Source organism: Prionailurus viverrinus, chromosome D2 (genome assembly GCF_022837055.1).
Source record: "Prionailurus viverrinus isolate Anna chromosome D2, UM_Priviv_1.0, whole genome shotgun sequence".
NCBI classification, from domain to species: Eukaryota; Metazoa; Chordata; class Mammalia; order Carnivora; family Felidae; genus Prionailurus; species Prionailurus viverrinus.
The window spans coordinates 63,091,600-63,118,753 of record NC_062571.1 but is presented as its reverse complement, the minus strand read 5'-3'; the positions used below and the strand labels follow the sequence as shown (position 1 = coordinate 63,118,753).

The 27,154-nt window shown below is 40.1% G+C and overlaps 1 protein-coding gene across 4 annotated transcripts in view; it reads right to left on the bottom strand.

The window, feature by feature from the left end:
- CFAP58 (cilia and flagella associated protein 58) overlaps positions 1-27,154 on the bottom strand; it is a 111,201-nt gene that overhangs the window by 80,678 nt on the left and 3,369 nt on the right. For 3 of the 4 annotated variants that reach the window (XM_047825499.1, XM_047825501.1, XM_047825503.1), the window contains exons 1-8: positions 26,998-27,151; positions 20,764-21,045; positions 18,309-18,457; positions 15,500-15,656; positions 14,456-14,650; positions 12,239-12,376; positions 9,433-9,592; positions 4,956-5,038 (exon numbers count right to left, since the gene is read on the bottom strand). In XM_047825499.1, the coding sequence (XP_047681455.1) occupies positions 4,956-5,038; positions 9,433-9,592; positions 12,239-12,376; positions 14,456-14,650; positions 15,500-15,656; positions 18,309-18,457; positions 20,764-21,045; positions 26,998-27,006 (1,173 nt within the window). In that variant the 5' untranslated portion in view covers positions 27,007-27,151. Of the gene's footprint in view, positions 1-4,955; positions 5,039-9,432; positions 9,593-12,238; positions 12,377-14,455; positions 14,651-15,499; positions 15,657-18,308; positions 18,458-20,763; positions 21,046-26,997; positions 27,152-27,154 lie in introns of those variants that run through there. The other variant, XM_047825500.1, reaches the window with a different exon arrangement.

The window sequence follows — 27,154 nt, the reverse complement described above, 5'->3', positions numbered from 1 at the left end:
GTGAATAAAAATAATCATATTCTCTACATCTTATTTAGAGATTATGTTAATTTTGCACAAGACACACACATACGTAAGTGCTCTAAGTGACCACAACATCCAAGGGAAATGAGTACTTCCTTTTTAAAAAAAAAAAAAAAAAAGTCTGTATTTTAAAATACAACAAATATATGGGGCGCCTGGGTGGCGCAGTCGGTTAAGCATCCGACTTCAGCCAGGTCACGATCTCACGGTCCGTGAGTTCCAGCCCCGTGTCAGGCTCTGGGCTGATGGCTCAGAGCCTGGAGCCTGTTTCCGTTTCTGTGTCTCCCTCTCTCTCTGCCCCTCACCCGTTCATGCTCTGTCTCTCTCTGTCCCAAAAATAAATAAACGTTGAAAAAAAAAAATTTTTTTTAAATAAAAAAAAAAATAAAATACAACAAATATAATGTAGTATCATCATAAAATGTATATGTATATGACAGCATATGCAAAAATAATTTTTTAAGGGAGATTTTCTTTTTCTTTTTTTTTTCCAATATATGAAATGTATTGTCAAATTGGTTTCCATACAACACCCAGTGCTCATCCCAAAAGGTGCCCTCCTCAGTACCTATCACCCACCCTCCCCTCCCTCCCACCCCCCATCAACCCTCAGTTTGTTCTCAGTTTTTAAGAGTCTCTTATGCTTTGGCTCTCTCCCACTCTAACCCCTTTTTTTTTTCCTTCCCCTCCCCCATGGGTTTCTGTTAAGTTTCTCAGGATCCACATAAGAGTGAAACCATATGGTATCTGTCTTTCTCTGTATGGCTTATTTCACTTAGCATCACACTCTCCAGTTCCATCCACGTTGCTGCAAAGGGCCATATTTCATTCTTTCTCATTGCCACGTAGTACTCCATTGTGTATATAAACCACAATTTCTTTATCCATTCATCAGTTGATGGACATTTAGGCTCTTTCCATAATTTGGCTATTGTTGAGAGTGCTGCTATAAACATTGGGGTACAAGTGCCCCTATGCATCAGTACTCCTGTATCCCTTGGGTAAATTCCTAGCAGTGCTATTGCTGGGTCATAGGGTAGGTCTATTTTTAATTTTCTGAGGAACCTCCACACTGTTTTCCAGAGTGGCTGCACCAATTTGCATTCCCACCAACAGTGCAAGAGGGTTCCCGTTTCTCCACATCCTCTCCAGCATCTATAGTCTCCTGATTTGTTCATTTTGGCCACTCTGACTGGCATGAGGTGATACCTGAGTGTGGTTTTGATTTGTATTTCCCTGATGAGAAGCGACGTTGAGCATCTTTTCATGTGCCTGTTGGCCATCCAGATGTCTTCTTTAGAGAAGTGTCTATTCATGTTTTCTGCCCATTTCTTCACTGGGTTATTTGTTTTTCGGGTGTGGAGTTTGGTGAGCTCTTTATAGATTGTGGATACTAGCCCTTTGTCCGATATGTCATTTGCAAATATCTTTTCCCATTCCGTTGGTTGCCTTTTAGTTTTGTTGGTTGTTTCCTTTGCTGTGCAGAAGCTTTTTATCTTCATAAGGTCCCAGTAGTTCATTTTTGCTTTTAATTCCCTTGCCTTTGGGGATGTGTCAAGTAAGAAATTGCTACGGCTGAGGTCAGAGAGGTCTTTTCCTGCTTTCTCCTCTAGGGTTGGAAATGAGTACTTTCTTGCTCCCATTTTAAGCGTAGGAAACTAAGACTCAGAAGTTAAGCTGCTTGCCTATAGGGTCATACAACAGGTTTGGGGCAGAGCCAGGATTTGAGTCCAGGGCTGGCTGACCCCAAAGATAACCTCAATCCCAGCTCTACTCTTGTTCTTGTGAGCTTAGAACATTTAAACCTAATCACGTAACAGGGCTTTGACTACACAGTAAAATAAAACCAGCTCATTCAAAATGCAAATATCTAGAATTAACATATGAGCCAACAATTTCACTCCTGGGTATGCATCCAAAAGAACTGAAAACAGGTGTCCAACCAAGAATTTGTACATGAATGTTCACAGCAGCACTAGTCACAAAAACCAAAAGGTGGAAACAACCCAAATGTCCATCATCTAATAAACAGGTCATCAAAATGTGGTATATCCACACAATGGAATATTATTCATCCATAAAAAGGAATGAAGTCCTGCAGTGCCTGGGTGGCTCAAATGGTTAAGCATCCGACTTCCGCTCAGGTCATGAGCTCACGGTTTGTGATTTCCAGTCCCGCTTCGGGCTCTGTGCTGACAGCTCAGAGCCTGGAGCCTGCTTTGGATTCTGTGACTCCTCCTCTTTCTGCCCCTCCCATGCTCATGGTCTGTCTCTCTCTGTCTCTCAATAATAAATAAACGTTTAAAAAAATTTTTTTTAAATGCTACAGCACAGTTTCAGCCTGAAAACATCATTCTGAGTGAAAGATTCCAGACATAAACAGCCATGTATAATATGAGTCCAGCTACATAAATATCCAGAATAGTCAAATCCATAGAAGAAAAAAGTAGACTAGTAGTTGCCAGGGGTGGTGGAAACAACTGTTTTACAGGTGTAGGGGTTCCTTTGGGAGTGATGAGAATGTTCTGGAACTAGATAGTGGTGATGGTTGCGCAAACTGTGAATGTACTAAATGTCACTAATGGTAAATATTGTCTTATGTGTATTTTACTACAATAAAATAACTAACCCAGTTTCTTAAGGAAATGCAGATGCCTGTGTCTCAGATCCAGAGATTCTGATTCTGGGATGGGACACAGCTGCCGGTATTTTTTTTTTTTAAGCTGCACTAGTGATTTCTGATGCTGAAGCAGAAAGTCCTTGGATTGGCTGCCTGAGAAGCCAGATTGTTCTCTGAAAACATGGAGGCAACAACAGTGTCACCCTGACAGCCACACTCATGCAAGAGGGTTCACTTCTCTGGCCATAGCTGAAGGGACCAGGGATTTTTGAAATAGGGCCTTTAGCTTTTTGAAGGTCAATAGAGGATGTAAACTGGGAGCTGTTGATGATAGCCTTTTTTTTTCCCAAACAGACTGGGAAACAGGGAGGCAATCTTCTGTGAAAGAGAGAAACGAAAGCAAAAACTCAGCAGGAAATCCAGTGGTGGTGAGACAGGGCTTTCGTGTATCCCAAGATGTCACGTCAGGTTCCCATCAGTTCCACCTGGATCCTTGGGTTCCACAAGGCACCTGGTGGCCCCTTCCCAAATCTCCTACCAATACAGACTTGCAGCCAGGGGTCTGAAAACCACGGAATATAAAGACAGTAAACCATGGTTGGGTGATGATGCAGAAAATAAAAAAGGTCAACTTTATTTTCAAGTATTGAATTAAACTTTCACTCCAGAAAAGACAAAGCCACTTTAACATGACACTGAAAGAGCCAAAATATATTAACATTGCTGCCTGTCAAAACCATGTCACCCATTCATTCAGTGAAGGTGGCATTTCAAGTCGTTGGGGAAAGAATGTATTACCAGTAAAGGTTGATTGCATACCTGCGGAGAGCTAGATGCTGTGCTAGGCACTAAGGATGTGCCGACCAGAAAAGAAAAAAGAAAGTATACCCTGCCCTAGAGGAAGAACTGACATCAGTCAAATTAAACAAATAAATGTAAAAGTAATGATGCTCTATATGTCCTATTGTGGCAGAAAAATCTACTGGTTGTTTACCAGAATACATAAAATATAAATGAATTAAATGTATATGTTTAAAATAAATTAAAAGGGGGCGCCTGGGTGGCTCAGTCAGTTGAGCATCCAACTCTTGATTTCAGATCATGATCTCAGGGTGGTGAGATGGAGCCTTGCATCAGGCTCTGCGCTAGGCATGGAGCCTGCTTAGGATTCTCTCCCCCCACCCTTTTCCCCTCTCCCCAATTCGTGCGTGGTCTCTCTCTAAACTAAAAAAAATTTTAATTACAAATCTAAATCCAACAACATTGTTTGCATGTGCAAATTTATAGAACAAAGGAACAGTTTCCAGCATTATGCAAAAAAAAAAACCCACAATGATTTTCTAAGGAGAGCTCATCATGTAAAGATATGTAATTTCCTACTACTTCCTGAGATCCCTAGTCTCAGTTAAGCTTACAGAGTGATATATTTTGTCAATATTTGTTCAACTCTGGAAAACCGAAAGAAATCATAAAAGTTGGAATGAAAAAATATAGGCTGTTTCTACTTGATGAGACGAAGCTCTCTTGGACAAAAGCCATCAGACTAGACTGTTCTGCAAGCAGCCTCTCCCCTCTATAACTGGCCCTTTGATTTTTCCTCCCTGGAGGAAATCCTTGAGCAAGAAATTTACCCTAAATCCTTGAAAGTAGTTAATCTCCTAAGAGTGACTATCACTGGAAGGAATCCTCTGGAAGGGTTTGGAGAGGAAAGGGATGGGAGTAAGGGTCCCCCCCTTGATCCCCCCCTTGAATGGAGGCTTTCCAGGCCTCAAGCCTCCCCCAACCACTTCCTCAGCTTTGGACCAGATTGAGCTCCAAAGACTAGGAGATGTAAGGGCTAAAAGCAAAACTGAAAACCTACATCCCGAAAAGGTACAGGGAAGGTTTTTGTCATCAACCGGCTGTTCTTTCAGCAAACACCTCAAAGTTAGAATTTTATTCGCGCTCACTTGTATCTTCTGGATTAGCAAAAGTTGCAGATTACAGATATTAAATTCAGAAATTTTGATCAACTGCTTAGGATGCCAAATAACACACCAGCAATAAAATCAGAATCCACACAGCGCTCTGAAATCCGCTCCTCGTTTATATGATAATTCCCAAGTCCCTTTGTGTTCCCTGGTGATAATGCAGTTTCAATTCTCAGCCAGTGAATGGTGGACTGTGCACAGCAGCTTGGAAGAAAACTGAGCACGATTATTTATTTCTAATCTACTTTTGTTCGCCTCAGAGTTTTCTATCCCCTAATAGGCAGATATCATAGCACTAAGGAAAGACATTTGTTTACCAGTGCTACAGAAAACAAACTCACCTTATTTAATATGTCCCTTTCTCTCAGAAGCTCATCCATTGCTTTCTTATCAAGTTCTGCTTGTTTCTTTGAAGCCTCCACCTCTAAATGACCAAGGAGAAGAAGAAGAAGAAATATGAAGCCAACCTAAGAAAGAATCTGCCAAAGCCAATGTAACAGAGAAACTGCTTTATAGATTTATCTGCAGCTATAAAACTACTATTTATTGAGGGTTACATGATCTTCACCATAACGCCATGAAGGAGGTCCCCTGTCCTCAGATGGAAACTGAGGCTTAGAGGAATTAAGCCACATGCCAACAGTCTGCAGCCAAGAGGTGAGGGGCTGAGGCTGGGAGCGTGGTTTCTCTGACTCCAAGAGTCCTTGCTCTTTTTAAATCTTTCTAATTATACAAATAATTAGGAATACAGACAGAAATGAGACATCCAAATAACAAAAGGGAAAAAATTTCAAGTCAACCAGAATCTACTTAGGATTTTCATATGTCTCTTTCCAGACTTTTTCCTATGCAAATATGTGTGTGCATAAAAATATAAATATATACACATTCATATACATACACCAAAATGAATTATACTACACATACTGTTTTGTAGCTTGCTTTCGTAATTAACTAACATAAAATAAATGCCTCTCTATATTATAAATGTGCAACTACAACAGAATTTTAATGACTCTGTGATATTTCACTATATGAAAATGCGTAATTTATTTAGCCAATCCCCTACCTTAACATTTAAATTGCTTCCATTTTACTTATTTATTTGCAATTATAAGCCATAATTCTGTGAAAGTTCTCATTCATTTGTTACTCTAGAAGAGGAAGTCCTGGATTGAAGGTGATAAAAAAAAAAAAGACATTTCTCTCCTACTGCCAAATTTCTCTCCAGAAAACTAATAGCAGCTTAAATCCACACCCAGACCATCACTGGATATTATCACTCTTTGATCTTTAACAAGCCAATAGAGTATCAAAGCCAGTATGTCTGTATTTAATTTACATTTCCTTGATTAGTAGTGAAATCAACTACTTTTTCATGTTTAATGACCACTTACTTGTATTTCTGCTTTTTCTTAACAGTGAGTTTTTTAAGTTTATTTATTTATTTTGAGGGGGGAAATGGGGGGAGAGAGAGAAGAGAGAGAGAGAGAGAAACCCAAGTAGGCTCCACACCATCAGCGCAGAGCCTAATGAGGGACTCCAACTCACAAACCATGAGATCAAGACCTGAGCCCACTGAGGCACCCAGGTGCCCCCTGTATTTGTTTTTAAATTTGCCCACACTTGCCCTATGCCCATTTTTCTCATGAATTGTTTACCCCTTTTATGGATTTGTAAGAACTCTTTCATTAAATCTCTCAATCTTTGCTTTATGGTTTCCACATTTGGTGTTAACTTTTTTTTCCCAAAAACTAACTTACTGTTCTGCTACCATTTTCTGAATAGTCCATACAGAACACTGGTATGAAACACCTTTATCTTAATGATAATCTTGGGTATTTTTTGTTTTTTCCAATCTCTTCCATTGATCTGTTTATCAGGCATTTTCACTACACTACTTGATGACTATTGAAGCTTTATAATATTAAAAACCTAACCCAGTAAGGCAAATACTCCCTCATCACCCCTTTTTTTTTCCAGAATTTTATGGCTATTGTCACCTGTTTATTCTTCAGGAAGAACTCTAGAATCAGTTTTCAAGTCCCAACAATATAACTTACTGAAATTTTTATTGGAAATATCAAATATACAGATTCATTTAGGCAGATTTATATCTTTATCATATTGAGCTTTCTCATTCAGGAACTTTGTATATCTCTCCATTTTTCAAGTTTTCGTTTATACCCCTCAATAGAATTCTGGAGTGTGTTTTATATACATGTCTTGCAGATATCCGGGTAACTTTATTTATAGATATTTTATTACTTGAGTTGCTATTGTGAAAAGAGGTTTTTCCATCCTATATTCTAACTGATTCTGTGTATGAAAGGAAGCTATTGATACCTATATATTTATTTTATAACCTGCCACCCCAGTGAACTCTCATTAGTTCTGGCAGTTTATCAGTTAGTTTCTTGGGTTTTGTGATAGAAAAATCACAACCCATGGAGGACTCATGCTTCTAACTCTTATGTCCAGTGCCACTGTTTGATCAGACATTCAAAAGGAAGAAGTCCCCAAGAAAAAATAATGTTAACGATACCTATAAAATAACCAAAAGAGAGCATGATGACTTCTATAAATATGACTTAAGGATGAAGAATTGGGTTCAACACAGAATGAATAATTTTTTTTTTCAAAACTTAGAACTACTGCAAGTAAAAAATACACTGATTTAAATATGGGAGTGTTTTGAAAGTCACTAAACCAATTACAAAATATGATCTAGTAGTTTTATTTTTCTTCCTAACTATCACTGAAAACATTAGATTGTAAACTCATGCAAGACTGTAAGCATCCTGAGGGCAGGGACCTCCATGCAGCCAATGCCTACCTTGGTGACTACACATAGTAGGCACTCAGTTTATTGAATGAAAGAATGGAGAAATTTTCAAGGTAAGCTCTAGCTGTACCTCAATAAAAGATTATTTCCTGATGTCTTAAAAGGAAAAATACCTGTACTTTTCAAAGGCTTACATAACAAATACAGCTCACTGTTGAACAACACCAGACTTAGGAATGCCGATCCCCTGTGAAGATGAAAATCCATGTATAACTTTTGACTCCCCAAAAACTTAACTACTAACAGCCTACTGTTGACCAGAAGCCTTACTGATAATATAAACAGTCGATTAACACATATTTAGCATGTTATATGTATTATATACTGCATTTTTACACTACAGTAAGCTGCGGAAAAGAAAATGTTACTAAAAATATCATAAGGAAGAGAAAATACATTCATAGTGATGTACTGTATTTACTGAAAAAAAAAATCCACAGGTAAGTGGACCCATGCAGTTCAAACCCATGTTGTTCAAGGGTCAGATGTATTTCTAATAACCTTGCCTAGAGATTTAGATTTTACCTTTTAGGGGGGCAATGTCTGCTTTTATGCTGGTATGCATGTTATCTCATTCAGTGACCTACAACCCATATGAGTTCAATGAGGTGTTCCTGCCTCACATACTCTGGTATAGTCAAAGTCAAACCCAGATCCTCTGTGTCCAAGTTCAGGGCTGTTTCTGCCACACCAAATTTGACTAGCATATCCTATTTTCAATTATATTCTTTTTCAGAATGAGATGGCATTCTCTCTTACTGCTTATATAAATAGTAATACGCCCAGATGATAATAGATGCCATTTAGTAAGCATTTACTGTGTTAGGTACTGTCCACAAGTGCTTTGTATGTATCACCTCATTTCATCCCCTAACAATAAATACGATGAAGGTGAGATCTTTACCCAGGTAGACATGACTCCATAGTTTGTATCCTTAATGATTTTTCTGTGCTATGTGACCTTCCATAGCACTTAAATTTTTCCTCCACAGGGCAATGTGATAGCTGGTAAAAACAAGGTTCATCACATGGTAAAGTAATAACAGAGAAAAGAAGTTAGGAGCCATTGTGATGCCTGGTGGCTCAGTCAGTTAAATGTCTGACTCTTGGTTTCAGCTCAGATCATGATCTCACAGTTCATGAGTTCAAGCCCCATGTAGGGCTCTGCACTTACAGCTGCAGAGCCTACTTGGGATTCTCTGTCTCCCTCTTTCTCTGCCTCTCCCCCTGCTCACTCTCTATCCCTCTCTCTCTCAAAATAAATAAATAGGGGCGCCTGGGTGGCGCAGTCGGTTAAGCGTCCGACTTCAGCCAGGTCACGATCTCGCGGTCCGGGAGTTCGAGCCCCGCGTCGGGCTCTGGGCTGATGGCTCAGAGCCTGGAGCCTGTTTCCAATTCTGTGTCTCCCTCTCTCTCTGCCCCTTCCCCGTTCATGCTCTGTCTCTCTCTGTCCCAAAAAAAATAAATAAACGTTGAAAAAAAAATTATAAATAAATAAATAAATAAATAAATAAATAAATAAACATTTTTTTAAAGGAAGTTAGGAACCACTAATTTTTGTCTCACTGATTCTTGGTACAACATTGTCCCAAATATTGCTAGTGGGGGGACATTTGTTTTAATTTATCCCCTATCTTCTCTGAGAAAAGGAACTAAAGCATAAAGTCATGTAGAACCCAGACTTAAGAGTATAGATGCTATTTATTCCAGCGACAAATACTGAGCAATACTTTTGGCTGGATTTACATTGCACCAATATAGTCTGTTGAAGAATTTTTTAAGGTAGGATAGTTCAAGGTATTCAAAATGATGTCCCCTGCATATTGGCTGCTTACCAGTTTGAAAGTTGTTTTACTGATTACATCTGGCATGGTTTGTGTTTGGACGCATAGAGCCCTGGGTTGCCAAATCACAGTCACCAATAAAATGTTTACAAAGGAATATGACAAAGCACGAAATGTTTCTTGGATTACCTCTCTCTAATCCCAAGATCTGATTTTTTAGAGTTTCCTTGTGCTGTTCCACCTCTGACTTTTGATCTTCGATCTGATGCAATTTCTTATGGATTTGTTCTCTGATTTTATTGAGCTTCCCAATGTCAAGCCGCATCTGATGGACTTCTTCCTCTTTGGCCTGTAATTAGTGAGAGAATTAACCAGGGATATTCAGTAAATAAAGTGCCAGTGACTAGGTGACGGTGAACTCAGAACCCATAAAAGGAAATTATTCCCATGTTAGTGTAAAGTTGTTGTATGGGTTAAACAAAAACACACATTGTTTGGTTTTGAGAGAAATTGAAAAACTATTCTCTGAATACAATGTTGCTATACAAGCTAAAAAATAATGGAAAGACTGATTAGACCTGATGTCTCAAGGTACCACTGAATTGTTGAATCAAACAGGGTAAGAATGCTGAGTTGTACATATCACAAATGTGTGAATTTTGTATACGAATGCTGTATTTGATTAGCAATTTTTATGGACTCACAGAGTGATCTCTTTCAGAAGGTTATTGAAATTTTTTTAATGTTTATTTTTGAGAGAGAGAAAGAGTGTGAGCAGGGGAGGGGCAGAGAGAGGGGGAGACACAGAATCCGAAGCAGGCTCCAGGCTCTGAGCTGTCAGCACAGAGCCCAAAGCAGGGCTCGAACCCACCAACTGTGAGATCATGACCTGAGCCAAAGTCGGACGCTTAACCGACTGAGCCACCCAGGCACCCCTCTCTCAGAAGGTTGCTGACATGCTATTAACATATTCAGATACTCTTTTGAACCCACATGGCCACTGGAGTACAACTACACACACTAGAGAAAGGGCCCTACTTCCTCAGAGGATGTTAGTCAGTGGGTGTACATACAGATACATGGACAGGGCATCATCAATAGTCAAGTCTACATATTGGCAAAAGGCACCAAAATAATAATTCTAGCACAAGAAAGCACCAGATTTTTGCCAATGGACCTCAAGTTTTATTAATTTTTTAAAATTCAAATTCATTTTTTAAATCTGCCGTTCTTAGAAATTACTGGAAAAGCAACGAGAGCAAATAAACATTAGCAGTTATCCCCAGCTCTTGACAAGGAAGAAACTGCACTCAGCTGGGCATGTCATTCTCAGATTACTGCTAGAAGTAGAATCCCATAGGTTCAGGATCTGATAACAAAAATTTTCCATCTTTCAAGGTGCCCCATTCATGTTACCAAAGAAGAGAATTAATGGCATAAGTATTTTTACTTTAATTTTACCTTAGGGGCTAATATATTATTTTGCTTTAAGAAGCCATTTCATTTCTGCTTCAATTTACAGCTTTCTCATAAAGAATGGTTTCAAGTCAAACCACTCTGGACTGTTTTAAATACTCCTCGGCCTCAGATTTACATGGTCGAAATTAGCTGAACTAGGGCCCTTTCCAATTAGAACAATAGAATGTTGTAATTCAGTAGTTATTAATCCAGACCCCGTGGTTAGACTTCAGAAAAATCTTGGAAACCTGAGACTGCATTCAAAACAAGATAGAAGATGTGCAAATAAGTGGGGGGGGGGGGCGCATGTACACCCATGTTCTCATCAGATTTTCAAAAGGGCATAAGAAGCAAAAACTGTTATGACTCACTGATCAAATCTATGTATCATTCTTGATAGGTCACTCATTTTATGCTTAGTATCCTAACATAACCAGAGAAGGGTTTATGGATTTTTTTCAGAATCAGTGATAAACATAAAGTCGCTCTGTTAAACACGTAGGTATACAATATGTACCCAAGTATAAAACTGTTACCCAAACATAATTTGCAAACACTCTTCATTGAGGACAGGGAGAAGAATGGGAAGCCTGTCTTGAAATTTACAGTGTATAGAAGAAAAAATCATGGTTCTACAATCCTGGAGGTAGATACTCAATAGTACCAGTCCATCCCCCAACCCTCCCATTCTACCTTCTCCATATAAAAGTAGTAAAATATAATCTTCTTTGCTACTCACTCATGTAAATGGTTTCTAGCTCAGGGCAACTAGTTACTTGCAAGGCTAAGTTACAGAGATGAGTATCTGAGCTTGCTCTCAAAAATACTTGCATAGGGGCGCCTGGGTGGCGCAGTCGGTTAAGCGTCCGACTTCAGCCAGGTCACGATCTCGTGGTCCGTGAGTTCGAGCCCCGCGTCAGGCTCTGGGCTGATGGCTCAGAGCCTGGAGCCTGTTTCCGATTCTGTGTCTCCCTCTCTCTCTGCCCCTCCCCCGTTCATGCTCTGTCTCTCTCTGTCCCAAAAATAAATAAACGTTAAAAAAAAAATTTTTTTAAATACTTGCATAATCATATGATCAATATTCAGGTTTGTGGTTTTATGAGAATGGAAGTCATCAAACTATCTACTTCCAAGCAGAAAGCAATCACTGTAGGCTTGAGCCTGCCTCTGACATATCAAGGCTAATACAGGTTATCCAACCAACAGCTCCAACCACTACAGCAAATCTGTATTAATAGGGAATGAGTGAGGGGGCCTGGGTGGCTCAGTTGGTTAAGTGTCTGACTTCAGCTCAGGTCATGATCTCAAGATCCTTGAGTTCAAGCCCTGCATCAGGCTCTGTGCTGACAGCTCTGAGCCTGGAGCCTGCTTCAGATTCTGTGTCTCCCTCTCTCTGTTCCTCCCCCGCTTGCAATCTGTTTCTTTCTCTCTCTCTTTCTCTCTCTCTCTCAAAAATTCAAAAAACATTAAAAAATTTTAATAAAATAGGGAATAAGGGAGGGAGTGCTAGGCAACAAATCAGTCACTTGGTGTTTACTTTGAGCTCCAATGCCTTCTGCTGGTTTTCCTGGGATAGCTGCTCACAAACCAAACTGTGTTGTTCATTCTCTTGCTGAAGTTTAGAATTTCGCATCTGAAACTGCTCCAGTTCCTTTGCAGCTCTTTCGTTCAATATCTGAAAGATGCATAATGAGCTGGTTAATGCTTTTAATCTGATTACAATATCTGCATATCCACACAGGAGGCCCTGCAAACCTCCTGGGATGATCACAGCAACCACACTTTTTTTTGTCTTTGTAGAAATTGTTCTTTATCCCCAGTGAAAGCACTAATGCACTCAAATATGATGAATGTTAAATGGCTGAGGAAAATGACGCCTTCTAATGAATAACACAGAGCGCATAATTTTTTTTTTTCTGAGAGCCTTGGGAAGTCTTGTTCACAGGTGGTGGATAAATATTTTAATGCCTGTTTGCCGTTTGGCAAGCTTCACATATGCAACAATTGCTATAATCATTGCAAATGAGCTAGAGATTCAAACGAGTTTTATCAGTTGTGGGGCTGGGAAGCCACATCTTCAGAGCAAATCCTGCATTAACATGCCTACAACATTTTCTTGGACAGAACCATTCACTAACACCAGCACAGAGACAATTCCCCTTAAATCCAACTCAAGTCAAATCCGTGGAACGGCAGAGGAATGATTTCTATCTGCCTGACTTCAGTGTCAGTGGGGTTTCCTCTTCCCTACCTTGCCTATCCTCAGCAGACACAGTTTTATAAAAACAGGATTATATTTTTTGGCAGGGCGGGGAGTCATCATTTCTATTGGCAGACTAGTGAGAGGATGGAGGGGGAGAAAATGCGCTGAAGGGAAAAGAGAGAGAAGATAGTTTAGACAGTTATCCCAAAATATAACTTGATGCAAGCAAAAGTTAAACATGGAAAGACTTCATCCAATTTCCCATCAATAGGGACCAAACAAAATACAGCCAGCTATGCTAAAAATGAAATTGTGTTTTACGTGAGTCCTGGATATTGCTAAACAAAGCACTGTAATTCAATCGTGATGTTCAAAAACCTCTCAAATTTCATGCTCAAAGAAGTCTCGTTTTTCTTGTGGATACTTGCACAATGTGTATTACCCACCTGATTTCTGCCTTTATACAATATTAATAAGGCAATTGACAAAGAAATGTGTTCTAATATCTATTTTTTAAGTGGAAAAATGCTGTATGTCTTGGCAATTCTTTGAAAACTTCCTAAGAGAAACTATTTTCAAGAAACGACTTTTCTCAATTATATGAATTGCCTCTTTAAGAAATGAGAAAAGACAGAGCACAATTATTACTATTTGAGTTACCTTCAACTGCTGTTATAGGGAAAATATTAAAAATAGCACCATATTTAAAATGCAGATAGACTGACTATGGGTTCCTAAACTTGAAACTTAAAAATAAGCCACTTAAAAATAAACCATGTTGTGGTCACACAAGGAACACTATGACGGTGAATGTTCTATTGAGCTCTGTCCAACAGAACTTTCTGCAATGATGTGAATGTTGTCTATCTGTTCTGTCCAATAGGTTATCTACTAGCCCTGTGGCTATTAAGCACTTGAAATGGTACTAGTTCAACTGAGCACTTGAGGTTTTATTTTATTTTGTTTCATTTTATTTAAAATAAATTTAAATAGCAATGCATGGCCATACTGGATAGTGCCATTCTATAACCATGTGGCAACACAAATGAATCTCACAAACAGACAAAATATTGAGCAAGTTAGTACAAAAGAGCATTGTATGACTGTATGAGTGCATTTCTGTAAAGTGCAAAAACAGACAAAACTAAACTCTGCTTAGGTTTCAGAATAGAAGTGACCTTTAAGGGAGAGAGTGACTGGGAGGGGGCACAAAGGGACATCTGGCGTACTGTTCCTTGGGCCTGGTGCAGGTGACCAAGATATGTTCAGGTGGAGAAAATTCATCAAGCTGTACACTGTTGACTTACACACTTTTCTATGTGTATATTACACATCAACAGAATGTTAAAAAGAAATTAACCTGTTGGAGCTGGGGGAAAAAAGGTCATAGATACCCATACGAGCTCTTCAAAGAGCAATGCAGTGCCCAGTGCTATGTTACCAACATCTCTAGTGCAGAGAGTCTGCTCCTTTCCAGAGAAAACTCAAAGTGTTCCAAAGGCCCCCTTCTTGTTTTTGCGAGGACCGAGGCGCAGCCCACACCCAGCGCACCTTCTGTTCCTTCAGCTGCTGCTCCAGCTTCTGAAGCTCCTCCTTGCTCTTCTGCACATACTGCTGCAGGGCCCTAATTTCTGTCTGCCTGGTGTCCATGTCTGTCTGAATCTGCCTGAGCTCTTTCTCCAGTTTTTCCTTCTTCCGAGACTCCCGTGATGCTTCATTCTGACGTTGTTGTATCTCTTGCCGGAACTAGGGGCACAGAAAGGATAGGGGAGGAAAGGGATGAAGCCCTCCCCAGGACGATCTCAACCAGCTGAGCTGCTCCTCATCTCAACTCTTCTAGCTTCGGGGCAGTCACCTCGTGGTAGCCTTTCCCCTGCAGGACAGTCGTCTTTGAACCCCAATGTTCAAACTTTTCAAGAATGTTCTGTGTTGTTTTCCAGAGCCTTAACACCAGACATCCACCCTAACGGTGGGAACAAATCCACAAAGAATGGTATAAGATCCAATTAAATAGGGAAACCCAGAATTCTAGAGAGTTAAACATTGAAAGAATTCACCCAATTCTCTATCAATAGGATCTAAATAAAATGTCACCAGTTACCCTAAACATTAAATTATGTTTCACATGAGTCCTGGATGTTATTATATAAAGCATTATAGCTTTATCATCATGGTCAAAAATCTATGAAAAATCTGTTATCTCATGCTCAAAGTAATCTCCTAGGGGTTGCATGTGTGTATCATCTATTTGACTCCTGGGTTATTATAAAAAGTGTTCAAAAGAGGTCCTTACAAAGGAGAAGGGCCAAGGGAACTACTTGCACCATCTCCAGATGCAGAGCATTCTCGCCTTTGCCAGGGACACATTCTTAAGCCAAAATTGTAAGCAGTGCCCTGTCTTAGTGACTTCTCAGACACAAAATGTTGAGAAGAAATGAACAAGTAAAACTGTTCTTGTAAGAACAAACCAGACAAATAAGCAGACCTGTGGATGCTTCATTTGGGCACCAGGGGGTAAATCTGAGAGAGGAACAATATGGGAAGGACTTCTAGAAGGTAATGTTCTTTCATCTTGCCCTCCACGACAAAGCAGACCTGACTGATGGTCTGCTCTGCCTCTTCTCTGCATCGCTCTGTTTCCTGCTGCTGTTCAGTAGTCTGAGCTAAAGACTCTCGTAATTTCACCACTTCTGACAAGAGCTGGTCTCGCTCCTTTATCACTTCTTCTTTGAACTTCAGTAAATCTCGGATACTAAAAAAGAAGAACACAGGAGTCAGACTAAAAGGCCATCTTCTCAGGAGCCCTTCCTATCACCCTCTGAGCACATTTTCATGGGAAAGACTTTAGGTCAAGGACTAACACCATTCAAGTGTGAAAGAGAAGGACCTTTATGCCCTGACATGGACATGGTGGCTGCTTGTGAGTTGTTAACTGAAAAAGACATTCCAATAATAATATATATAACATGATCCCTTTTCTGATGTTTAAATAATTACAGTGTCTGCATATAGGTGTATGTGTTTTATAGACATTTTTATAGAAGTCCAAGAAAATAGATCCAAACTGGTAATTGGTAACTGGTTATCTCTGAAAAGTAGAATATAGGGTTGGAAGAGTTGGAGGGGTAATTCTTACTCCTTAGTTGCCACACCTCTGTATTATTTGAATTTGTTACAATAAGACTATACAGCTACTGTCAACTGTTGTAATTAATCCTAAAGAAAATGTTAATTTAAGAAATTGTTTGTTTACTATACCCAGGGGAGGGCTATGATCACAACTATAAAGTCTAAAATAAAGCATAAAATAAGCAAATAATACACATCACCAGTTTTCTAATCATTTACCCATAGAGATTAGTTTCCACCAAAGGGATGCAACTCTGATAAAATGTTTCCAAGAACAAAATTTGGAAATCATTCATGTTGCCAGCTTTTGGAGAGTATGTGATGATATTTGTTGATTTGAATTGTTAACCAGTTACTTCCACATTAAAAAAAAAAACATTATTTATGATTTGGCATGACTTTCTGCAGAATTAGTGTTCTTGAAATAGAAAGACTGTGTCTGATCTGACCGGTGCAGCAGAATGAAGGTCTAGAACAAGGCAGCCACATGAGAGTTGAGAAAATAGAGAACTTGAGGTACTCACTACTAAGTCATCAAATGACCATTGGAAGCACCTCTGACAATGTTTATTTACCAACAACTTTGGTAGAACATAAGTATTTAATAAGGAACTTTCAGAACTGCATTCAACTTCTTCTCCAGAAACAAAACTTCAAATTCTGAGGTTACTCTGAAGACAGCTACACCTAAGCACATTGTTAGGGCTAGATAGTTTCTTCAGTTCTCCTCCTCACTGTGCTCCAACTCTCATTAAAACTCCTAACTGATCAGTTCCCTCACATTGCTCTTCAGTAGTTGCTCTGATGATGCTTGACTCCTTTAATGAGAAAATAGAGTCCATTATGACAGATATCACGTCTTCTTTTTGTTTTTCCTGTTCCTTCCTCCAACCCTGGCACCTAGAACTATCTCTCAACATTGGATAAATGCATCTAGAAAACATAAGAAACCTATGCAGCAGTTAGAGTTGATGAAAAATGCCTAAGGAAGGGGCACCCCGGTGGCTTGGTCAGTTGAGTGTCCGACTCTTGATTTCAGCTCAGGTCTTGATCTCAAGGTCATGAGTTCAACCCCTGCATTGGGCTCCACACTGGGTATGGAGCCAACTTAAAAAAAAAATGCCTAAGGAAGTGTGTGATCATTCCTGACTCATAAACTAATGCAAGGTTTTGCATGCCTTGCACAGTGCTAGACACCTAGAGGGAAGGTAAAAGTGTCTTCCTTCAAGAGTTTGTAGCCTAACAGATAGTGAAGTATTTCAACAAATAATTTCAATACAATGTGATCAATGCCATACTTGAGATACATGTTGGGTTCTACAGAAACAGAGAACTCAGCGACTCTCACTGAGGCTAGGGGTAGGGAGGAGGTTGAAATAGAGGTGCCAACAGTGATGAAATTAAGATGGTGTTTGAGATGGGTCATGAAGGGTGCATAGTTGTTTACTGTGTGGAGAAATAAAGAAAAAGCATTCCTGGAATAAAAACAGCATGATCAGAGGTATTGAGGCATCAGCAAGCATGGTGTTTCGGGACATGAGTCTAGCAAGGCTGGCGGACAGATCTATATAGGGCCCTAAAAGACATGTTCATGACTGGGCTGCATTCTTTGGGAGTGGGGAGCTATTGAAGGTGTTTAGAACATGTGCTGGAGATGGGAGCACTCAGATACACATTTCAGAAGCCTAAATCTGGTGTGTGGAAGATGGTGAAGAGGGGATATGTCTCCTTGAAGGCAGGTAGAACAGTTAGCAGTCTATCCCAAATCCAGCCAAGAATGGGGAGCCCAAAGCAAGGCATTAGCACTGCTGATAAGGAGGAGGGAAAGACACAGGTGATGACTAGAAGACAGAATCAACAAGACGAAGCTTTCAGGGTTAAAAGAGCGGTCTAGAATATGTTTTCTGGCCTAGAACCAGAGAAGTTAGAAGAATGGTGATGGGACTAATGGGGGTTCAGAGCATGGGAAGGGGCTGGAAATTAGAGCAGAAAGGCAGCGAGTTCCATTTCACACAAGTTTGAGAGAAAGAAATCTAAAATATTTACTCATTTTGAAATTGTAGTACATATCCCTGCAGAGCCAAAAGTTTAATATAATCACAAATTATGAGTTCTTGGGTATGGAGAAAGGGAGCATTAAAAACAAAAAATAGCAATAGATGGAAAACAATCATAAAGAATGTTCAAGGTGACACGGCAAACCCCAGGCCATCTGCTGAAGAAGGGGGCCTCCACAAAAGCAAGTTCAACATACATTAACAAGTCTATGACCTACTTGCTATCCTGGTCCAGTGACAGTCCAGACCCCTGCTCGACTAGTTTGGTTAAGTTCACTATTTCCTCTTTCAGGGCAAGGATCGTCTCCTTTGCCTTCTGCTCTTTGTCATAGGCCGAGTCCACCATCTTCCAGGCCTTTTCGATTTCCTATATGGGCCACGGCACATTAGTGAGAAAAACCAAACTAGGATCCAGATGCAAGATAAACTGAGTAAATAGAATAATAAAACAACTCCAATATAGTTGTCATTTATGGGGAAAGAAGATTATATATTATACATTACGCATTCCATTTATATTGACTTACTAAATTGTTCAACATGAGCTAGTCGATACTGAACAGCAGTGTTAGAAGGGGTCCTGGCAAATGGTATTTTTCCTTGTGTAGGTGAGTGGGGTTACAAGGCTTACATCTTGCAAGGGCCACTATAACTAGGAGGATATTTCTAATAAAAATGTTAAGATAGGTTTACAAAATTAAAAAATGAAAGCCTATGTGTTTTCCAAGCCCAAGTATTATGGAGAAAAAAAAAAATAAGGAGTGGCCTTGGATCCAAGCCCTAAATTTGAAGCTCTTGATCGATTACAAATTTTTAAAAAATCTATTTTGTAGTCAGGTCTCAAGTAAGGGGTCCTGGATGGCTATGTCAGCTTTAGAACAATTCATAGCAAGGTGGTCTTTGCTGTCACCTAATTGTACATAACAGCCTTGGTAATTCCCATTCCAGAAATCCACTCCCAGATCTTCTCATCAGATGCTCACAGGAGAAAAGCAAAGCCCTAGCTGGGAATGGGAACAAGGACTCATGCAGTTTTGGCTTCCTTACTATTATTAAATCCAATGTGGAATATTAACATAAATACTTAAAAGTGAATTACAGCCATTCAAATAAGTGAACAAAGCATAGTAAATGTTGTAACAGCCTTCAGTTTTACCCCACCACTCCATTTTCTTGCTAAGTTCTGTCAAGTGCAATGTGAGTCCTTCGTATAGGTAAGAACCTATAAGCTTCAGGTGAAAACATTCCGCTTTTATGTTGACAAGGAATAAAATGAGTGGAAGAGAGTATTTACACAAATTCGTGCTCACCATTACATGAAGGAGAGAGAGATAGATGAGTCTTGGGTAACTTCACATAATTTACTGATTCAAAATAATTACAGGGTATATTTTTCTGTAGCAATGATATGTACTATTTTCAGCAAAACAAATGAAGGATATTTAAATGAAAATACAATTATACGAAGTTTTGTCCAAATCAACTTCACCAATTATATTTTAACTAGCTCATGACTTCCATTTACAGTTTTTTAATTTGCAATAAAAAAATGTTTTTTTTCCTCATCATACAATGATTTAAAGCCTTCTTTTATTGGTTTTCCAGCAAAGAGAAGAAAGTGACAATAGAAAATGGCACTTTAAAAAAAGTAAATTCTAATGGGGCGCCTGGGTGGCACAGTCGGTTAAGCGTCCGACTTCAGCCAGGTCACAATCTCGCCGTCCAGGAGTTCGAGCCCCACGTCAGGCTCTGAGCTGATGGCTCAGAGCCTGGAGCCTGTTTCCGATTCTGTGTCTCCCTCTCTCTCTGCCCCTCCCCCATTCATGCTCTGTCTGTCTCTGTCCCAAAAATAAATAAACGTTGAAAAAAAAAATTAAAAAAAAAAAAAGTAAATTCTAAGATAACAGATGTCACAATTTGCACTGGTCTTGGAAATTCATTTAAATTGCCTGATGTTTCATTGTATGATATCAAGGGAATTATCTAAAAAGTTTATGAGTTATTTTTTACCACTCGGGTTTTAATTATAAATTAAAATCTCTCAACTTCTTATCACCCCGAGAGCAACAAGGAACATTTACATTTTACCCTCAAAATAATGCAACACACTTGACGATGAAAAACTCCATGGTAAAGTAGAACCATGCTTCCTCAGTAGCCCCCAGACTGAATCCCTGATCTCCCATTATGAGGAATTGGGAGGATCAAGGAGGAAACAAGATCATGAAAATTCCTATCTAGGAATTCTCAAGGCAATTTCTTCTAAAACAGTAGGAAAAGCAGAAACATGAAAATATCCTTCAAAAAATATCCTTCACAAGCTATCATCATGAGATATTTAATTACCCATCTTCTATCAAACAAGACATACCAAGGTCCCTAATATTACATTTCCTTACTTCTCATTCTTTCTGCTAACCCAGTACTTCTTAGAAAGCAAGCCAGCAAGGTTTTATATTATTTTCTGCCCAGTGAAATTCACCAGGCTAATTATTTCCTTTGAAAATAACATTATTCCCTAGGCTTAATGAATATATAAATCATGTAGATTTTTACTTAATAACTCACTTACTACCAGCCTAGAGCTGCCAATATAAGGAAAGAATGACGTTTTAAATATAGGATGCATTTATGGCAGCTCTCCGTAGGCTCTGTTTCTATGAGATCACTGACCTTCTTCAGGGATGCAATGGTGGTCTGATCATCCTGGGAGAGCTTCAGGGCAGTGGCGACCTTTGCAGAATTAACCACAATCTCTGCGTTTAGCTCTCTGCATTTGGCCATCAGACGCTTTTCATTGTCATAAGACTTTTTCATGACAGCATGAAGCTTCTCATATTCAATTCTAAATTTCTCCAGACTTTTATCTCCCGAAAGTTCATTGAGAACCTCCTGAAAATCCCTTTCGATTTCTTCAAATGCAGTTTCTTCCAGCACTAGTTTCTCACTCTTTTCCTGTACAAAAGAGCAGGAAGGGGAATGAGTATTACAATATGTCTATGTTACTATTCAGGGGTTGATATTATTATCTATGAATACAAGACCTTCATAGAAGCAAAACAAAAATCACTGAAAAAACAGAAACATTAAGACTATATGATGGAAAGACATCTTGTTCATCCCCTGATGCATGTATATATGTACACATATGCATTAGGATAATAATATTTCCTACCACATGGTGTCAAAGATCAGATTAAATAGGATCATTCATTAGGTGTGCTTGGTCGGTTAAGTGCATGACTTGATTTCAGCTTAGGTCATGATCTCATGGTGTGAGACTGAGCCCTGAATTGGGCACCATGATGACAGCACGGAGACTGCTTAGGATTCTCTCTCTCCCTCTCTCTCTGCCTCTCCCCCCTCCAAAATAAATAAATAAACTTCAAAAAAATAAACAAACAGGATCATTCATGTTAAACACTTGGTCAAGTGCCTGGCAAAGAGGAGGCACTCAATAAATTTTGATATCTGTTATGATTATTCCAAGCCCTGATTTGTTTTCACTTCGTCCTGCAGAAGAAAGCCAAGGGATATTATGGTCAGATATATGGAATCTTGGTGTGGATACCATGAAATCACACGTACTCACAATGAACCCCATCCGAAATATGGAATCTTCTCCTAAAAGCTATTCCATCATTTTTATCTCTTAAAATGATAAGACAAGGTCATCTTCACAGGTGTATTGAGATGCCCTTTGTGCAATGCTCACAGGTCTTCTCTAGATTTGCTTTCCATATCAGCTGGACAACAAATTATTTTTTTTTAAAAAAAAAGCCTGGACATACAGATACAAATCAAACACATCTGGCTATGACTTAGATGAGAACTCGGAGTTAGTTAAATAAGATTTTTTTTTCAGTGTATTTTATTTATTTTGGGGGTGGGGGGAGAGGGTGCAGGGGAGAGACACAGAAGAGGAGGGAGAGAGAGAATCCCAAGCAGAATCTGCACCAATAGCACAATCTCACCAACCGCGAGATCATGACCTGAGCTGAAATCAAGAGTCAGACGTTCAACTGACTGAGCCACCCAAGCACCCCAAGAATTCTTATTTCCCTAGTGTTAAGGGTTGAATTTGTCTCCCAGAAAGGTATGTTGAACTTCTAACAGCAATTACCTATAAATGTGACTTGTTTGGAAGTAGAGTCATTGCATATATAATCAGTTAACTTGAGGTCACACTGGAGTAGAGTGGGCCCTCATCCAATAAGACTGGTGTCCTTATAAAAAGAGGGAAGACTGGGGCGCCTGGGTGGCGCAGTCGGTTAAGCGTCCGACTTCAGCCAGGTCACGATCTCGCGGTCCGTGAGTTCGAGCCCCGCACCGGGCTCTGGGCTGATGGCTCAGAGCCTGGAGCCTGTTTCCGATTCTGTGTCTCCCTCTCTCTCTGCCCCTCCCCTGTTCATGCTCTGTCTCTCTCTGTCCCCAAAAAGGTAAATAAACGTTGAAAAAAAAAATTTAAAAAAATAAAAAAAAATAATAATAAAAAGAGGGAAGACTGTAACTATGTGTAGTGATGGATGTTAAACTTATTGTAGTAATCATTTTGCAATATATATATATATATATATATATATAATCATGTTGTACAACTAAAACTAATACAATGTCATTTGTCAATTCTATCTCAATGCAAAAAAGTAGAGGATGGGATTTGGACAGCGACACAAACACAGGAAGGAAGAAACACCACGAGGGGCGCCTGGGTGGCTCAGTTGGCTAAGCATCTGACTTCGGCTTAGGTCATGATCTCACAGTTCATGGGTTCGAGCACTGCATTAGGCTCTCTGCTGTCAGCCTGGAGCCCACTTTGGATCCTCTGTTTCCCTTTCACTGCCCCTCCTCCACTTGTTCTCTCTCTTGCTCTCTCTCAAAAATAAATAAACATTAAAATAAAAATAAAGAAAGAAAGAAATACCACGTGAAGACAGAAACAGGGTGTAAGCCAAAGAAAGCTAAGGATCACTGGCTGCCATCAGAAGCTAGGAAGAGGTAAGGAAGAATTTCACTTAGAGTCTCAGAGGAAGCATGGTCCTGCCAACATCCTGATTGCAGATTTCAACCTCCGAAAGTGTGAGACAAGAAGTGTCTACTGTTTAAACCACCATGTTTGCAGTACTCTGTTATGGCTGAGTAACAGCCTAGTAAACTAATACACCTTCTCCTTGTTAGACACAGCACAATAATGAAAAAGAATGGGGGTGGTTAATAAATTTCTTCATTTATTCAGCAAATATTTATTGAACACCTGCTATTTGTAAGTTGGAATGAGGGAGCCTTCGTAGGAGGTACCAAGGTAAGGAATAAACAGCCCTCCCACAGGGAATTTATACATTAATAGTTGATGGAGTATGTTTTCAGATAGTGGAAGTACAGAATTTGATACATGCCATAAAATGGATTCAAAATTCTACAAGGACCTATAGGAAAATGGAACTACTCCCAGCAGCAAGAATGAAAGCAAATTTCCTAAAGGAGGTGGTATTTGAGTATGCCCAGATGGGAGAGTGAAATATTCACAGGTGAATATGGAGGGAAAAGGTACGGCTGGCCCATGGCAAAGCTTGAACAAAGGCTCAGGCCCAGAAAGTATCCAGGATTTGAGATTGGTTAAGAAGCTCAAGTTGGGGGTGTTGTATGTAAGTGATGAATCATGAGAATCTACTTCCGAAGCTAAGAGCACATTGTATACACTGTATGTTAGCTAACTTGACAATAAATTCTATTAAAAAAAAAAAAAAAAAAAAAGCTCGGGGCGCCTGGGTGGCTCAGTTGGTTGAGCGTCTGACTTCAGCTCAGGTCATGATCTCACAGCTCATGAGTTCGAGCCCCGCGTCAGACTCTGTGCTGACAGCTTGGAGCCTGGAGCCTGCTTCAGATTCTGCGCCTCCCTCTTTCTCTGCCCCAACCCACTCGCATTCTGTCTCTCTCTCTCTCTTTCTCAAAAATAAATTTTAAAAAAATATTTAAAAAATTAAAAAAAAAACTCAAGTTGGCTAAAGAGTAAGAAGTATGACAGGGAGAAGGAAAAAGAAGACTAGACAGGAAGTTAAAGACAGACTGGAGGCCGTGAATGGCATTCTAAGGAACATGGAGTGAATTAATCTGTAGGCCACACAGAGCCACTCAAAACTTCTGATATGATAAAGTTTGAGAGGACTTATTTATGTATGCAACATTACACTTTGATATTCTACATGAAAAAGAGCTCCAAGATCGACACTGTATTGCTAATCAAAGAAATCAACCGAAAGGATCTCCAATCCCAAAAATAAAGTAAAATTTAAATTCACCCTGCAGAATCAGGGTAAGCAGTCTAGTTTACCTTCTGCCTTAACAAGCTTCACTTGCCCAATGCGGAGAAAGTCTATGTATTTTTGGTTTTCAAAAACACTTGTACTATTGATTTCTAAAGATTACATGCAAGCAAAAAGAATCCACATCTTAAAGTAGATGTGGAGTACCAAGCCTACCTATAACATTTTGTATAACATTAGCACTAATGTTAAACTCAACAGAGATTTTCTTCCCAATGAGAAGCAGCTTACTGTAAACGTCACAACACAGCAATTCCACAAAGAAGAAAAAAATCGTATTAAGGAAATATGGTGGTGCCGCCGCCCTGTGTTTTCCCCTTGTTGATGCTAAACATGAGCACACACAAAAATTTATCATAGCAATGTTCTCAGTTCCATCCGTGTAAATGGTATTAATGCCAACACTTGATCACTAGCCTGATGATTTGTTTGCAGACCAGGTTTTCCCTGTACACCTGGCACTTAGCATAGGAATGGAAAAATGTCAAAGAAAGAAAAGGTTTTTAAAAACATTCACGAACAGATTTGTTCATATTGTCATTTTAAAAATATACTACTATTGGGGCACCTGGGTGGCTCAGTCGGTTAAGTGTCAGACTCCAGATTTCCACTCAGGTCATGATCTCATGGTTCATGGGATGCAGTCCCATGATGGGCTTTGTAGAGCCTGCTTGGCATTCTCTCTCTCCCTCTCTCTCTCCCCCTCTCCTGCTTGCTTACTCTCTCCTTCTCTCAAAATAAATAAATATCCATATATGTGTGTTGTGTATATGTATGTATATGTACACAACACACATGGATACATATGTGTGTGTATGTATATATATATATATATATATATATATATATATATATATATATGCTACTACTAAAAGCACAGCAAAATCATCTCTGAGCTGTGACCCATAACCAGTTGGTGTCTACATTGTTAGAGCATATAATGATACCTACTTTAGAAGCATGATTTCAACATGAACTGGTCAGAAAGGAACTATGATGTTCCTTCATTCAACACCTGTCTATTAAGTGCTTACTATCTGCCGGGCACTGTTGTAGGTGTTGGGAATATCATTCAGTGGGGAGAACAACAAGGAAAAAGGACAAGAGAGTTGCAGTGACAAATGAGGCCAGAGTGGAAATAGAGACTTGTGGAAGTAGAGGTGAGGAAAACCTGGCTGAGATCAAGTGAGAAGAAAAACAAAAGAAGGCAAGAAATGAGGGGCGATAATGCAGGGGAAGGGAGACTGGGAAATAAATTGCTAATGGTATTGGTATCTGGGCTTATGTGTGGAAAATGAAGAATGAAATGAACCAAGATGACTGGTGAGGGAGAAAAGGAAGGTATGCTAAAAATCGAATAAAGGAGAAACTAAAGGAGAGCTAGAAGGAATGGGAGGAAGAGATGGGAAGGAAAGAGACACGAGTGAGTGTAGGTAATGGGGCGAGTATTGTGGCCACCACAGTATGGATGTGTGAGGCACCTACCTGAGAGTGAGGAAGATGAGGGTGGGAGAGGGATTGTATGATAAGAGAAGGAGGGATCTTTGCCCACAGGAAGGAGGGACCAAATATGGAGGAGACGGAATGGTGAGGGATGTGAGGAGATATGAGAAGGAACTGGAATAAGAGTGGGGGCATGATGGTGATGAGAGAAGTGGGGACCAGTCTGGTTCCCTAGACATAAAACCTTGAGAGTGCCCAGGGCCCCTTGTTCAGATAAGCCCCCACCTTTGGTTTAATGCTTTGCTGTCTCACTTTGGAATTCTTAATAATTTGTTGACAAGGGGCTCTGCATCTTCATTGAGCCTCACAAACTATATGGCTGACCCTGGCTGGGACTGATCCTGTGACGTGTGAGATGAGGGAGGGATCTGAAGGGGTGATGGAGGAATAGGGTATGGCCACGGTGAATGGGGACTGTGACTGACAAGTGATGACAGGGACATGAGGTTGTCCAAATTACAAATGAAGGTGCTAATGGACAAAGGATCAATAGAGAGCTACAGAAATGGCCCCTCATTGGTGAGCCTGAAGATGGAGTGTGCTACAAAGTGGGCTAGAAGACTTTACACAGTGGTCAATGACAACATGGGGCATTGGTGATAGGTGAAGAGCTTAATGAAGATGTGTCACAGCAGGTGATGATAGGGAATCGTGGAGTGACAGGTGGACAAGGGTCAGTGAATAGGGGTGACAGTGGGTATCTATGAAGCCTTCCTCCAGGTCCCACCAATCAGTCAGACATCAATATTTCTACGTACCTCTCCTGGCCTCAAAACCTTATGGCTCAAAATCTAGGAGTGGGTGCCTGTCATGTGTGAATCTGGGAAATCATGAATTTCATACTATGTTGAACACAGCGCCAGTTTTAAGAGTGGGGTTGGGGTGTGTCCACCCAGTTGAAGGAGGGACAGGAGGTAAACACTGAGGGGTGGGGTGAGGCTGCGGGTGCGGGGAATAGGATGTTGATGGGAGGAATGTAGGAATCAGCGGATGTGACAGCGGAGAAGTCAAGTCGACAGAAGAGGGTTGATGGGGAGGGGACGAGCGAGAGACGACAGAGAGAGGGGCACTGACTCCTGACCTCGGCCATCCTGACGCTCTCTGGGGGGTGGCCTCAGAGGCTTCTGTGGTGATCGCGGAAACCGGGCCGGAGCTGCGGATGGGGCTGTGCACTACCCCCGGCGTCTAAAACAGCGCCACGTTATTGGTATCCCCCGCAGGGGGCCGAAACCCGGCGC